Source organism: Strongylocentrotus purpuratus, unplaced genomic scaffold (genome assembly GCF_000002235.5).
Source record: "Strongylocentrotus purpuratus isolate Spur 01 unplaced genomic scaffold, Spur_5.0 spur5_scaffold_16, whole genome shotgun sequence".
NCBI classification, from domain to species: domain Eukaryota; kingdom Metazoa; phylum Echinodermata; class Echinoidea; order Camarodonta; family Strongylocentrotidae; genus Strongylocentrotus; species Strongylocentrotus purpuratus.
The window spans coordinates 11,275,140-11,290,022 of NW_022145601.1; the positions used below are offsets into that span (position 1 = coordinate 11,275,140).

At 39.0% G+C, this 14,883-nt stretch overlaps 2 protein-coding genes across 2 annotated transcripts; one reads left to right on the forward strand and one right to left on the reverse strand.

Annotated features, from left to right (window-relative positions):
- Positions 1–220: 220 nt before the first annotated feature.
- Positions 221–8,046, reverse strand: LOC100892310. Its single transcript, XM_003729870.3, has 2 exons — positions 7,732–8,046; positions 221–2,787 (listed from the first exon to the last, which is right to left on the reverse strand). The coding sequence occupies exon 2, from the start codon at positions 2,754–2,756 to the stop codon at positions 846–848; it is 1,911 nt and encodes a 636-aa protein (XP_003729918.1). The 5' UTR covers positions 2,757–2,787; positions 7,732–8,046; the 3' UTR covers positions 221–845.
- Positions 8,047–10,778: 2,732 nt separating this feature from the next.
- On the forward strand, positions 10,779–14,840 carry LOC115924658 (ankyrin repeat domain-containing protein 50-like). The gene is made up of 3 exons (XM_030987368.1): positions 10,779–11,874; positions 12,253–13,200; positions 14,584–14,840. Exons 1-3 carry the CDS (start codon positions 10,779–10,781, stop codon positions 14,838–14,840), a joined length of 2,301 nt encoding a protein of 766 aa, XP_030843228.1.
- Positions 14,841–14,883: the final 43 nt, after the last annotated feature.

Below are 14,883 nucleotides of genomic sequence, written 5' to 3' on the forward strand. Positions count from 1 at the left end.
CCCATCAAAAGTTCATATACATGTAACCTGCGTTTGATGGTACTTAATCTTACCTTAAGTGCGATTATGAATGGCAAAATCTTTCAATAGAGAAAATTTATGATAAAAAGATTAACTGATTTATCTTTAAATTTTCTTGCTTTCACGTGCTGTTCTTTATTATGTACATGTTTTTATTCGTATATCAATGTCTGATTGTCTTTTTTTCTTTTTAAAGAACCAAGGAAGAAGGCCTTTTAAAATAAACATTTCCTGTTTATTAATTGTTGTTATTGTGATTTTTTTGCAGCAACGCTGTTATTTTACTGATTCAGACATTGTCTGGTGTTATTTTCCTGGAAATTGAGTAAGACATTAAAGATTCTTCATTTTACTGTTCGTTTTGCAACATTACAGTATTGCAAAATTAAAGATGCTTTTTCACGAATACAATAATGCATGTCATAACAGTGTTGGACAGTAGCCACAGGAGGGGCAAAACATCTTGCCTTACAGTAATGCATATACTTCAGCACGGTTGGTACTACATCTCTCCACGCCCCTAATGAACAAAAGCTGAATTTCATGGGAATCAGAACGCCTGAAGAAGCCAGTTGGAACTGGTGAAACGTCGCGGATCAATAAGTTGAATCATTCCCAGTAACCGATATAGAACTAACTATTACATTTCTATAAAGATGAATAACAATGTATAACTATTGAGTAATAAATTCATTTTTTGGAACATGGCTATGTTTTGTGCATTTGATGGGTAAGAAATCTGTCGGCAGGTGCAGATGGCCTTCCTCCTCCTCCATTTGCCCCTGTATAACGCTACGTGGTATCGTTGTGCTTTTGAAAAGCCATCAGACTGATATGATGTTAATAGCGCCCTCGTCGATTTCAGAGAGTATAGAGTCGTGTCCTAAACTATACCCAGAATCCCAGTCTGTATCCGACTCACTCGCGTCCAGTCTTGTCGCGTCGATGAAATTTAGCGAGGCGATGTCAATCTGATTATCAGCTTTATCGTGCGCCGATTCGTCGATGTTGCTTTCTCCAGAGACAACGTGACCATTGGGGGTGGATTGTTGGACGGTTGAGTCTTGATAGGGAATGTCCGCATGATGAATGACAACAGATTGGTCATCGGGGGAATACCCTCTGTTGATGCCACGCCCACTTTCACCTACCACTTGTGCAGAAGATGCTTCGGCTCCAAGCGCGGCATGGTTTTCAATCACCGCATCGAATTTCAAAACAGCTGGTGCCTCGTTGATATGATTGGAATACCCGTTACTCCTGGTAACTCGAGAGTCCTGTAGATCTTCACCAGTCAGAGAGCCGTTGTCGTCATAGTGGTCGTCATCGGAGGCCAGAGCGTCGATGGGGGTCGTCTCGAAGACGACCAGGGGATTGATGTCGGTCTCCCATTCTAGTCTGCCTTCGATGCCACTCGACGCGACTTCAGCCTGACCACGCCTTCTCGACGTCGCCGACGCGACTGTCCAGTCGCCTTTCCTCCTTGCATGCCGCCTGAACACGAGAACGCATAGGACGATGATGGCGACGAATACAAGCAATCCGATAACGAGACCGATGATGAGGAATCTGGTGTCAATGATTCGATAACTTCGCACATGCACAATTGTGGTTGTCTCTGTAGGCCTTCCTGTCGTTGGTGACGAATACTCTGTTGTACTTTCATTAATCATCGGCGTCGGAGTTAAAGAAGTATCTGTTTTATTCGTAATCACCATTGTTGAAACATTGCTAGATGTTGTTGGAAGTACCGTAGTGAGGACCTCTTTTACTTCCAGCACTACTACAGACGCAAAGGCACTGGCTACTAGCCTATCACCGTACAGTAACATGCACTGGACTATAGGCTCAGTGTAATTCATTGTTATATTCGAGAACGCAATTTGGATGTTGGTATCACTATAGCGACGGGTGGTGTATTGGATCGTATCAGTTAATGTGGGTGGAGCTATCGTCAGCATGGCCCCGTTCAGAGTGGTGGTACAAGAGTAAGTCGCAGATCCACCCGAATTAATAGTTTCCACAGCAGGCGTTAGTGATAGGTAGCTATGAACGGGGTTGGGTACGACGACGACACGGTCAAAGCACGGCGTCGACGTGGATGGACAAGAACTTGCGGGGAAGGAAACGATGTTGCATTCTAGCGTCCTCACCAGAGTTGAGTTCACCGAATGAAAGGCGAGAACGGTGACTGAGACGCTTTCGATGTTGACCAAGCTAGCCGCAGGGTCTATGTTCACCCAAGATGGCTGTCCAGTCGCGCTACTGCAAGTGATGTTTTCACCTTTCTCTACAACAGGGCCGGTGGCTGCGTTGATCATGCAATCATGCAGATAAACCTGAGATTCAACAACAAGTCTCAGGACATTCGATTCGGTTGCGTTAGTCCGACATGTATAGTTTCCCGCATCTGCTTGTGTGACTGTTTCGAATGTTAAGAGCACCGACATGCAATTACTACCTTGGGTCAATGATGTGACGGACACCTCTCGCGATTGAAGCTCTGGGGCCAGCGATGTACCGTTGTAGAGCATTTCTCCATCTCTGTAAATTTCGACTACTCCGATCCGTCCGCTGCACTGGATGGTAACATTTCCATCTTCGCAGATTTGTGGTGAGCTTGATATTATGGTGATTTCATCTTCCATGCACGTCTGGCCAGCCGTGTAACCAGATAGAGAGAGCATGAAGATTAGTATGTAGAGAACAGTGGAAATAGAGATTGTCGGTGACATCGTGATGGACTGACTTTACACTGCTAGGTATCTATACATAAAGAAACAACGAGAAATAGAAACAAACAAAGTTACCAAACTATGAAGCAGTATTTTATTCTTTTTCTTTAAAAGAAATATCATCCTCTAACAAGTATAGCAGAAATATATATTAATTATTTTAACCACTGTAACGGATCACCCTTTCTTTAATTTTGAGTCAACAGATCCGTCAACCACGAGTTACAGAAGTGTAAAAAAACACAAAAAAAACAACGACAATCGAACAACACTGAAAGATATGGGGGGAGTTTAATTTCTTCTATCATAAAGGAATTCATACAAATGTAAATTCAGATATACAGGGTGTCCATGATAAAGGAAACCCAAGTTTACGGGTAAATAACTCGATAATTTCATATTGTTCCTTGATTAATTGATATGACTGGACAGCTTATTGTCTTTTCATTCATTTGACACCAAAATCATGATCAAGAAGTCACACATGACTAACTTCGAACAGCCCGAAGCGGCAACGTCAGAAATCCAATTGTCTAAAATAAATAAATGACTGTTACGTTTGTGTCAGTATCGTTTTTAAATGATAATACATGATTTGACATGAATGGGTAAATTTCAAACATAAACATCATTGAAAAGCTCATATTCTCTTCTTTCACAGGAAACCAGGGCCCAATTTCACAAAATTTGTCAACAGTGACAAATGACAGTTATTGTTATAAACTAGTGAAATCCTTGCTTCTGATTGGTTATCACCAGATTTGTCACTGATTTTTGTCATTTGTCAATGAAAGAAAGTTTTGTAAAACGGGTTCCAGAACTATAATGGATGGATCACGCATGAGTGAGCAGGTGGCATAAATTGCAATTGGTTCCGGCACATGCCAGTTTGTTTTAGGAAATGAAATGAGGTAGAATAATAATGATAATAATAATGGTGGCTTCTTATATAACGCACATGTCCATCACGTCGTGACGCTCCTGGCTCTGCCTCGATTATTACCCTGGCTTTAGCAAGGCGGCCATTACAGTGCTTTAGCATTTCAAGGAATTAATTCCTGCCAGATACCCAATTTACAAGACCTGGGTTGAGTGTGGCAAATGTAGATCAATGTCTTGCCAAAGGACATTAGTGCCGCGGCGGGACTCGAACCGCGGACCTTGTGATTGAGAGTCCCGCGACGTATCCACTCGACCACGACACCTCTACAAAATAACAAAATAATGTCACTCTGCCCTATCTATTATAAATTGAGCCTGCTCAGTCCAAGCGTGATCTTTTCATCATGATTATGGTCCCATGTGGTAGATGGGATTATGAGTTTGTAAATGATGTTTATTTCCAATAATAAATAATTCCTTATCATTCCTTTCCCTATAGAGGCATAATGAACGAAATGTAGCAGTCATACGCTTAGTTTGGATAATCGGGTTCTGACACTTTTTTTTCTCAGACTGTCTGTATTTCGATCATGCGGTACTTCTTGATCATGGTTTTGGTGTCATATGAAAGAAGAGAAACGAATTTTTCGACGAGTTAAAAAAAAATGGGTTCCCTTTTTCAGGGACACTGTATAATGAAATGTCTCCTTTCAAAGAATTAACAAACAAAAAATTACATGTACTCATAAAACTGTATTATAATAAGTAGTAAAGTCATAATGTACACATCGTTGAATAAAAAAAGAATATAGACTATCATTCGAAAACAACCAACCCAGACAAATGCAGATCCGAGATTGTGCCAACCAGCCCCAAACTGCTGGGCACTATGTGACCAACCAGTGTTATTGCCCGACTAATTTTACCTAATCAGAAAGAAGATTCGCACGAAATTCCATATATTGTGGTTGTAAAGTACCCAACGCTATGTTAATATGACTTATGGTTTAAAATCTATCACCAGTGTTGTAAAGTAAATTGCTCCTAAAGTGGTCTAAACCTGTGGCCCTGAATTTTTTAAAACATTGCCTAGAATTGGGTAATTTATTCTTTATACAACCAACAAGTGTTCACTTTGATGCCGAAAAGAAACATGCATGATACTTTTTACAGCATTTTATTCCCTTTCTGGCAAAATGAAATCAGATGATTATTTTGTCAGACTCAGTGTATACATGAGTTGTTTGTGAAACCATTGACTGATAGAGCATTAAGAATGCTAGGACCGCCCACTATTAACCGCGTTCTAGTCTATGCCTTTTTTGAATGAAAGGTATTTTAACGTCATCGGTCGTGCAAATATGTAATTCCTATTCAAACTGAGATTATCACAATATATTCCCATTCAATTCGAGTCAATTTATTTCAAACACACAATAAAAACACAGATCATATAAAATCAGTACAGTGAAAGATTAAAAAAAACCACCATACAATCTTATTATCTGAATGGGGACAGCTGTAAAGCCAAGACAATAAAAAATGCCCCTAAAAAGAAAATGGCATAACATTAAATTTCATTACTATAAATAAAATATGAAATGCTAAATGTAGTAAAAAACTTTCTTCTAATGTTAAAAGAAACGTACATTACAAAAATTAGAGAAGCAGACTGGTGAAGGTTTGAATGAAATCGGACAAAATGAAAGACATTCATGAGTCTTTGAAGGTTGTCACTGTGACGTAGAGCCGGATAACTTTTCCATTCATTTCAAAAACAACAAAAAAACGACTAACATGTCACTTATTCAAAATGTAAGAGTCACGAGGGTCTTTTCTCAAATATTATGCTATCCATAATAATTTTACATAGAAATCCCCAAGAAAGAAAGCACTAAGGAGAAAAACAGAAATTACTGATATTTTTGTACAGTCACGACAAACGTAAAAATGTCCACGACTACGTCACAATACACTGACCGAATTGCCAATTTGAGATTTGCACATAGATCCAGGGATCTCGTTTTTCAAATAATCATAATTCCCTTATGATTTTTCCGATTTATTCCAAACTTTTGCAATCATGAGTTCTTAATTTTCTGCTTTCATACGACATTAATGAACTGATCACAAAGAAACTCCTTTTAAACTTATCTATAACTAATATCATCATGATATACATAATAGTTCAAATAATTCAATGCATTAAAAAAAATGTCATAAAGTATACAATTACATTCCTTTATATACAGTTTGATAAGTATACTGAAGAATAAACATGGAACAAAGGTACCATAAAAGACGCCCCCTGTGCAATAAGTGTTTTAATGACAAGGGTCTCATGTAAAATTAAATAATTTTCAGTTTTTATGAGAGATACCTCTTTAATTTGGCACATTTCTTCCTCTCTTAGTTGTCTTTTATTGTTTCCTCTCTCATATATATATATATGTATTCAAACAAATCATGAAAAGAAGAATAATACTGGCATAATTATGTACACCCAACTTATGCCGGATCTCATAATTTTCAAGATATTCCAGTGGTCCTTCGAAAACATTTTCCTCCCTACATTTATGGCGGTTAATATCATCCTGCTTGAAATACTGTAGACCTACAACCTGATCCACATAGTACATGTAATTCTTTTTAGATTATAGTGTATAACGAGTACAAATACCTGGTTTAAACTATACTGGCCTGTATTCCTTCCCGACACACACCACTTACATATCAATCGTGCTTGATCAAGTATCATTTAAGGTGCTTCAATACATCTTATAATCTTAAACAACACCGTCTTCTGGTGGATGATCCGATCCCATCGTGGTTGGATTACAGTACAATCTAATCCTGATGATACTTATGTTTGATTACAGTGTATGACGAGTACAGGTATATGGTGTAAACTATATATATATATATATATATATATATATATAGGCTTGAATTCCTTGAATTCCGTCCCTACACCACCACCACCACCACCACCACCACAGGCACGCACAGACTAATCGTGGTTGAACAAAATCTTTTGCCAGATACCTACGGTTTTTCGAAAACTTTTCCTACCTTAATCAATTAGTGGCTTGTGATGGATAATCTGATCCCATTCTGGATGGATAACTGTACAATCTAATCCGGATAATGTTTTTGGATTACATGAATACATGATTTAAACTATATATGCGTACATTTCTTCCCAACATACAGGCACAGACCAATCGTGGTTGATACAAATCTTTTGCCAGATACCTACGGTTTTTCGAAAACTTTTCTTATCTTGAACAAATAATGCCTTATGATGGATAATCTGATCCCATTCTGGATAGATTACTGTACAATCTAATCCGGGTAATGTGTTGGATTACATAATTAGTACAAGTACATGGTTTAAACTATATAGGCCTATATTCCTTGCCAACACACACCACAAACATAACAATCCCGCTGGAGTAGGTATCATTTACCTCCAATACATTCATCACCTTCAAATCATCGTCTTCAGGTGGATGATCTGATCCCATCCTGGATGGATCACTGTACAATCTAATACGGATAATGTGTTGGATAACATAACTATTACAATTACATGGTTTAAACTATATAGGCCTGCGCTCCTTCCCGACAAACACCACACACATAACAATCGAGCTGGGGTAGGTATCATTTACTTCTAATACACTCATTACCTTAAAAGCATCGTCTTCTGGTGGATGATCTGATCCCATTCTGGTTTGATTAAAGTATAATCTAATCCAGATGTAACGTTGGATTACACGACGACTATAAGTACATGGTTTACACTATATATATATATATATATATATATATATGCCTATATTCCTTCCTAGAATGCACACATATACCAATCCAACTGTATGAAATATTTTTTGCGTTTTTCGACTTTTCCTTAAAAAACGTCTTTCCCTGGCTAACCTGATCTCATTCTGGATGGATTACTATACAACATAATCCAGATTTGGCATTGGATTACATAGTAAATATTTAGGCCCATATTCCTTCCCGACACACACCACACACATATCAATCGAGCAGGATCATTTACGATGCTTCAAATACATTATATTACCTTTGAAAAACAGTGTCTTTTGGTGGATTATCTGATCCCATCCTGGTTGAATCACAGTCCAATCTAATCCGGATTATGCAGGTGATCTTCCATGATGATACAACGCTCATTACGAGGGCGAGACTGGCATTGATGTAACGCACCGAATCTACACGGGGACTACTGTCGCAATATTCATATCGACTAGCGTATGGCTTCTATAAGAGTACATCTTGTATCATAAAAAGTTCAACAACAAGTGAATACTACGGTTCAGCAATCACAGTCGTCGTTTCTTTACAAATGTAAAGTTTACCAATTCTCGACGACACAATGGAGTAATATGTTTGGTGTAGACTAAAGGTATTTCCCGAATACTTTAGGTCAGAGGAATCGGTTGAGTTTGCGTTAGTTTCGCAATCAAAACACGGTGTTGGTTCTGTTATGCGAGGTTAAAAGCGGGATGACTCAAATGGTAAAGCAATAAATGTTGGGGTGGTATTCTGAAAACTATTTTTGGTGCAGAGATAACATAAAAGTAAATAACTACAATAATATGTCCATTTGTATGGTGCAACTACTGCATGAAAATATTATATATTCTACAGCGCTTAATACGAAGTACCATGTTATACTACCCCAGGCTGTATTTAAGCCGCCGTGATCATGATGGTAAGAACCAAAGCATTCAATGAATTTCCTCCTAGCGATTACCCATTTACTTCACCGGGGGGGGGGGGGGGGGGGGGAGTAGCAAATATAATGCAAGTGAATGTTTATGCAATTTTGGTTTCTGTAAAAAAAAAAATGTATTTGGTGTAATCTACATTTAAAAATATTAAACAGACATGGAAAACATAAATAGAAAGTAATGAGCTAACTTTTCATGGACACCCTTACACCCTTGTGAAAAAAAATGGTATTGCGCATGAACCGATGATAACTCATACATTAAAAAAAGGCCACAGATAACACATTTCTAGGCGAAATCAAACACGAAGTGGGATTGGTAAGAAAACATTTTAACGGTGATTTTCATTGAAGAATCAATGAGAAATGGGCAGCTGTCCAGAAGAAGTCGTAGATGGCGTTAAACAGTATTTGCTATGCTACACCCCCTTTAACATGATTTTCAGAATACTGAATTAGAGGTATGTTAGGGTATTTCCACCCTTTCAGCATCGACTTTCTTGGATCCAATATACTAGTTTGCACATGCAATCTGTACATGGGCAGCTTACGTTTATTTGTAAAAAAAGTCAACATATCTGTAGATAACGAACTGGTCTACTATACATGTTCTACACAGACCGATTTAATTGTTGATGTTTAAGTGTGACTAACCCTTTCTAACCTTATATCTCGGCCATACCAATGAGACCGATACCATACTGACTACTCATCAAATTAAAATATCCCCTATTATATTAAACTCTACCCGTATTATCCAAATCTCTTTTCAAATTCATCAAAAACTCTAGCATTTGTAACACCTTTCCTCGTACTGGTAGATATACATTTGCCATGTTTCATAATTTCTAAATCCTGTTGAATATCTTTCATTGGAATGTATCTCCCGATTTGATCTGAAACTAAAGAAAGATCCATCAAATCTAAATGTGTAAAGTATATGACTACAATAACAACTTCGACCCAAATTAAACTCTATGTATCTTCGTTATCAGAATATTTATCCTTGCCCTCAGAAAATATATGGGATCTTTCGTCTTTCTCCCTATTCCTTTTTCATTTAAGAAAAGAAAAGTAGATAGGATAAATTGTTAAAATCCATCACTATAACAATAATATATTCTGAACACTTTGGAGGACAGTGACACAACAATAACAAATCATTACATTGTCTTCTAAATGGAATAACAAATAAAGGTGATATGTATGTAGTTGCAGTCCACCGAAAAAGATCCTCGAAGAAAAATAGAAGTGAACCTTATCTTGTAATACGTACTACGACAAATAAAATACAAAGACATCCACACCCAGACCAGACCAGACAACCGATAACATTATCCACAGAGGCCAACAATAAGTCAGTTTGGACTTGTTGGAGTCGGTACGAAGTCGGTTCGCCAGTGTGACTGGAGTATTAATCATACCTCGAAAACCGACTTCAAATCGACCGATTCTCAGCGATTCGGGGCAATGTAATAGTGTGTCCGGTCTGTTGTTGGTCTGGCATCTTCTGTCAGTTGAACCCCCCATGGATCTATATTTGTCTCTTTAATTTTAGAACTGATTCTCAAAAACGAGGATTTTAGTTCATCTTCTTTACTTACGAAATTCTATATATGAATTCAATATGAAAATAATGAAAGTTATACATTTTGAGCAAAGGGTTCGAGTATGAAGTGCATATGTACACGGAAAGAGGCGAATAATATGCACTCTGTGAGCATCTTATAATGCTTAATTGATGGCGATACAATGACAAATTTGGTTTATATTCTGCCACTTCTAGAGAAGTGAAGCGAGTACTCTACATCAGTAGGTCACATCATGCCACATGTAGGGCGCTAAAGAAAAGCAATGGTTGTATTCTCTGTCCCTTTCGTCTTTCTCTCTTTTTCCTGTTTTCTCTCAAATTTCTTAGTATTCGATGTGTTTGAGTGTGTGTGTGTGTGTGTGTGTGTGCGTGTGGAGGGGGGGGGGGGGGCAGGTCAACCTAGCACTGTTAATGAATTAGGCGTAATGAAATATTGATCCGCCATGTTTTTTTTCTTTCACGCAAATCTAAAACCAGGTATTTTTCAGACCCCAAAATACAGCAAAAAGGCAAGGCAATAGGACTGTATTGTTGCAATACACTGTGCAGTAATATAGTCAGACTTCTGAAGCCAAGATGGATATGAATACAAAGTCCAATTTATGAAATGTTTTCATATAATCACGCTTGATTGCTCCTCAGAATAGTACAAATAGATAACGCTACTAAAGGGTACGGGCCCATTTAGACAGTATTTCAATGTCACATGACAAAAAGTAAGTTGATGTTTAGAGAGCACGGAAATATCATAATGAGAAAAACGTTGTAGGTGTGAATTACGTTTAACATGGCGCTGTTTTCAGCAGCAGCAAAAGGAGACGTCCTGAAGTTACAATCATTAATCGACTCAGAAGACAAGTCAGAGGATTCGGGAGGAGTTGATGTTAACTGCTCGGATACAACTGGCAAGACACCCCTCCACATTGCTTCGGGAAATGGAAATTTGCAAACGATTAAATGGCTTTCCCATCATGGAGCAAATGTTAATTTGGTCGATGCTAACCCACAGACATCTGTTCACTTATGCTCAAAGAAAGGGCATCTTCATGAGTTACAGCTGCTAGTGAACGAAGGAGCAGATATTGAAATTGGTGACAAAGATGGGTTTACAGCTCTTCACATAGCATCATTCGAGGGCCATCTTGATATTGTCAAATACCTCGTTGAGAAAGGGGCACAGCTTGACAAATGTGACAAAACCGACAGGACACCCTTGTCTCGTGCTTCTCAAAAAGGCCATCTTGAAGTCGTCGAGTTTATCGTGAACGAAGGAGCAGGCATTGAAATTAGTGACACGGATGGGTTTACAGCTCTTCACAAGGCATCATTGAAGGGTCATTTTGACATTGTCAGATACCTTGTTAGTAAAGGGGTAGAGCTGGAGAGACTTGCTAATGATTACTGGACACCTCTACACCTTGCTTTAGACGGTGGCCATCTTGACATAGCAGAGTACCTTTTGGCAGAAGGAGCCAACATAAACACGTGTGGCACAGGTGGATGTACAGCTCTACATGCTGCATTAAAAACTGGTAATATTGATGGGGTGAAATTTCTAATGAGTCAAGGAGCAGAGCTGGATAGAAGCACTGACGATGGTTGGACAGCACTTAGTTTGGCTTCATTTGGGGGACATCTTGACATTGTCAAAGGTCTCGTTAACGAAGGGGTAGAGGTTGACAAATCACTCAGGAACGGGACAACACCCTTGTGTCTTGCAACAGAAGGAGGCCATCTGGGTATTGTCGAGGTCTTACTGAACGTAGGAGCAAATATTGATAACTGTAATCGAGACGGGCTAACAGCACTCCACATTGCAACGTCCAATGGACACGTTGAAATAGTTGATCATCTTGTTAGGAAAGGGGCACAGCTTGACAAATGTGACAAAAAATACAGGACACCTTTGTCTTGTGCTTCTCAAAAAGGCCATCTTGAAGTCGTCAAGTATATCGTGAACAAAGGAGCAGGCATTGAAATTGGTGATAAAGATAAGGTGACAGCTCTCCACAGAGCATCCTTTAAGGGACATCTTGAAATTGTCAAATACCTTGTTAGGAAAGGGGCACAGGTTGACAAATGTGACAAAACAGACAGGACACCCTTGTCTTGTGCTTCCGCAGAAGGCCATCTGGGAGTCGTCGAATATTTCGTGAACAAAGGAGCAGGCATTGAAATTGGTGATAAAGATGGGTTTACAGCTCTTCACAGAGCATCATTCAAGAATCATCTTGATATTGTCAAATACCTTGTTACAAAAGGGGCACAGCTTGACAAATATGACAAAACAGACAGGACACCCTTGTATTGGGCTTCTAAAGAAGGCCATCGTGAAGTCGTCGAGTATATCGTGAACAAAGTAGCAGGTATTGAAATTGGTGATAAAGATGGGATAACAGCTCTTCACATAGCATCGCTGGAGGGTCATCTCGATATTGTCAAATCCCTCGTTAGGGAAGGGGCACAGCTTGACAAATGTGACAAGAAAGGCAGGACACCCTTGTCGTGTGCTTCTCAAAAAGGCCACCTTGAAGTCGTCGAGTTTCTTGTGAACGAAGGAGCAGGCATTGAAATCTGTGATAAAGATGGGCTTACAGTTCTTCACAGAGCATCATTCAAGGGTCATCTTGATATTGTCAAATACCTCGTTAGCAAAGGGGCAGACCTGAGGAGACTTTCTAATGATAACAGGACACCTTCACGTCTTGCTTTCAATGGCGGCCATATGGGTATACACGATTTTCTTTTAGATAAAGAAGCAACAAAGATCGTTAAGCCATTCATTGGGATTGAAGAGGACCACTATGACTACCTTCGCAGTACGTTCGGTAGTAAGGCTCTCCCTAGCTTAATGCCCCGCCCATACTCCCCACCATACGATCCATCTCTTACCAGTCCACAAGACAGCTCTAGCTCCTCGAGGAAGAGTATCACAGAAGAGACAATGATTATAAGTCTGGACGAGTACAGCATCAAGGTTCCACTTTCACCAGACGATGTGGACAGAGCCAAATATATCACAGCAGAAGCATTGACAACCATTCCACCTGACTTAAACCTGAACAAAGACGAAGTCATCATCTCAGTTGGGCTTAAGCTATCCCCTCCTGGTCTTCAGTTTAAAACTCCGGTGGAAGTCACGGTCTCGCATAGCGCTATTTTCACCAACCCAGACAAAGCAGAAATTGTGCTATACACCCGAAGGACTGGTAAGATCTTCCTATTACCATAGATCCCATATCTCCATATAAATTCCTTTCCCTTCCGTTCCTTTTATTTCCCTCTCTTTGTCTAATCTTCTTTGATTCGCTCTTAGATTTATATTGAATTGAAGGCATCTCGATTTACACGAGACAAGCTTTTGCTAAAAGTTGCCTTCTTTTTTTGTATCAAAACTGTTGAGATGTGGTGGTCTCGTGGATACTTAACCGGCCTGCAGATCACATAATTCATGTTCGCGCGGCACTCAGGCAAGACATAAATATGAATTTGCCACTCTCCACCAAAGTGTTTTATGGGTACCCGGCAAAGGAACATACCACGGTACGTTCCCATTATCATGCCATATGTTATTACGTGCATTACACCGCGTCTGAACTTTGAACATATCGAGATATACGTGGATCAAGAATGCTGCACAAGACTTATATAGCTGCTTCACAAAAATAGCATAGCCGAGTGAATATAGGTTTCTTAGACTCGTCTTATATTGTAGATTATTGAAATTTCCTTTGAGCTCATTTCTCGAAGGTCTTTCTGCTCGTGTTTGAAAAGAAAATAAGCATTTTTACAGTAACTGTTTCAAATTTGATGTCCGTTATGAATAATGAGGCGCGATAGCTCAGTCGGTAGAGCAGTGGTCTCGTAATCCGGTGAAGCAAATTTCAATGATAACTTAGCGCACAGTGCAGTCTCTGTAACAGGTCCATATCTACCACTGATTATTGTCGGTAATGAAGCTTTGACCTGAACTTTCAAAGTGCAAGAGGTATCGCGACGAATTGATCCAGAGTACTTTTCTCATTGTATTCAAACATATTGGCGTCTACTGATTAAATTAAAGTGTATTCAATCAGTTAAATTAAAATGTTCTTTGGTCAGACAAACGAAAAGCGGAAGGGATAGGGAAAATATGCTGTGGCAGTGCAGAGAGCCCTTGACTGTCACGACAAACACATAGCAATTATGACAGAGATCTTCACACAAAATTAATCCTTCCTATACTATCCTTGGTATCATAATGACCTCACTTTAATGTTGATATTCCTCTCAAGATGTTCTAATTCACTGAGTTTTACTTGATAATCTTCTATCAGAATAGAAATTCGCTTAAAATAAAAATGTTTCAGTCTTTGTGTTTGAATGACTTATAAGTCGCACAGTTCATACAGCTGCCATTTTCAAGATTCTTGTGGAAAGATCGAAGGGAATTACGAGAATGATTTAATGCATAAAACATTTTTCAATAGCCAATCACCAAAAAGCAAATGACATTTTACGTCATTGATCATGATTAAACATTGACCCTCCAACAAGGCTCCCCAGTAAACCCGCAAAACTCGGTTCCCTCTTTTTTTGTTTTTTGTTGACAGAGTCTGATGAATTTTCAAGGATAGTTCCTGCTTCTGACAAAGCTGCTCGGTGTGTAGTCGCAAAGAATCACCTTACTCTGTACTTAGACCATTTCTCGGAATGGTGGATTATCTCCTTAATCAGGAGATACTTCATCGGTAAACGGCTCATCTGTACGCCATACGTTCCCCTATCAACATACAGAGACGAGTTGAACCGCATCTATCTCGTCATTAAAGACGACTTCTGCGGCATAAAAGAGGTATATTTATCATAAATTAACGGTTCGGTATAATTTTAGCTGAAAAAGAATTTGAAGT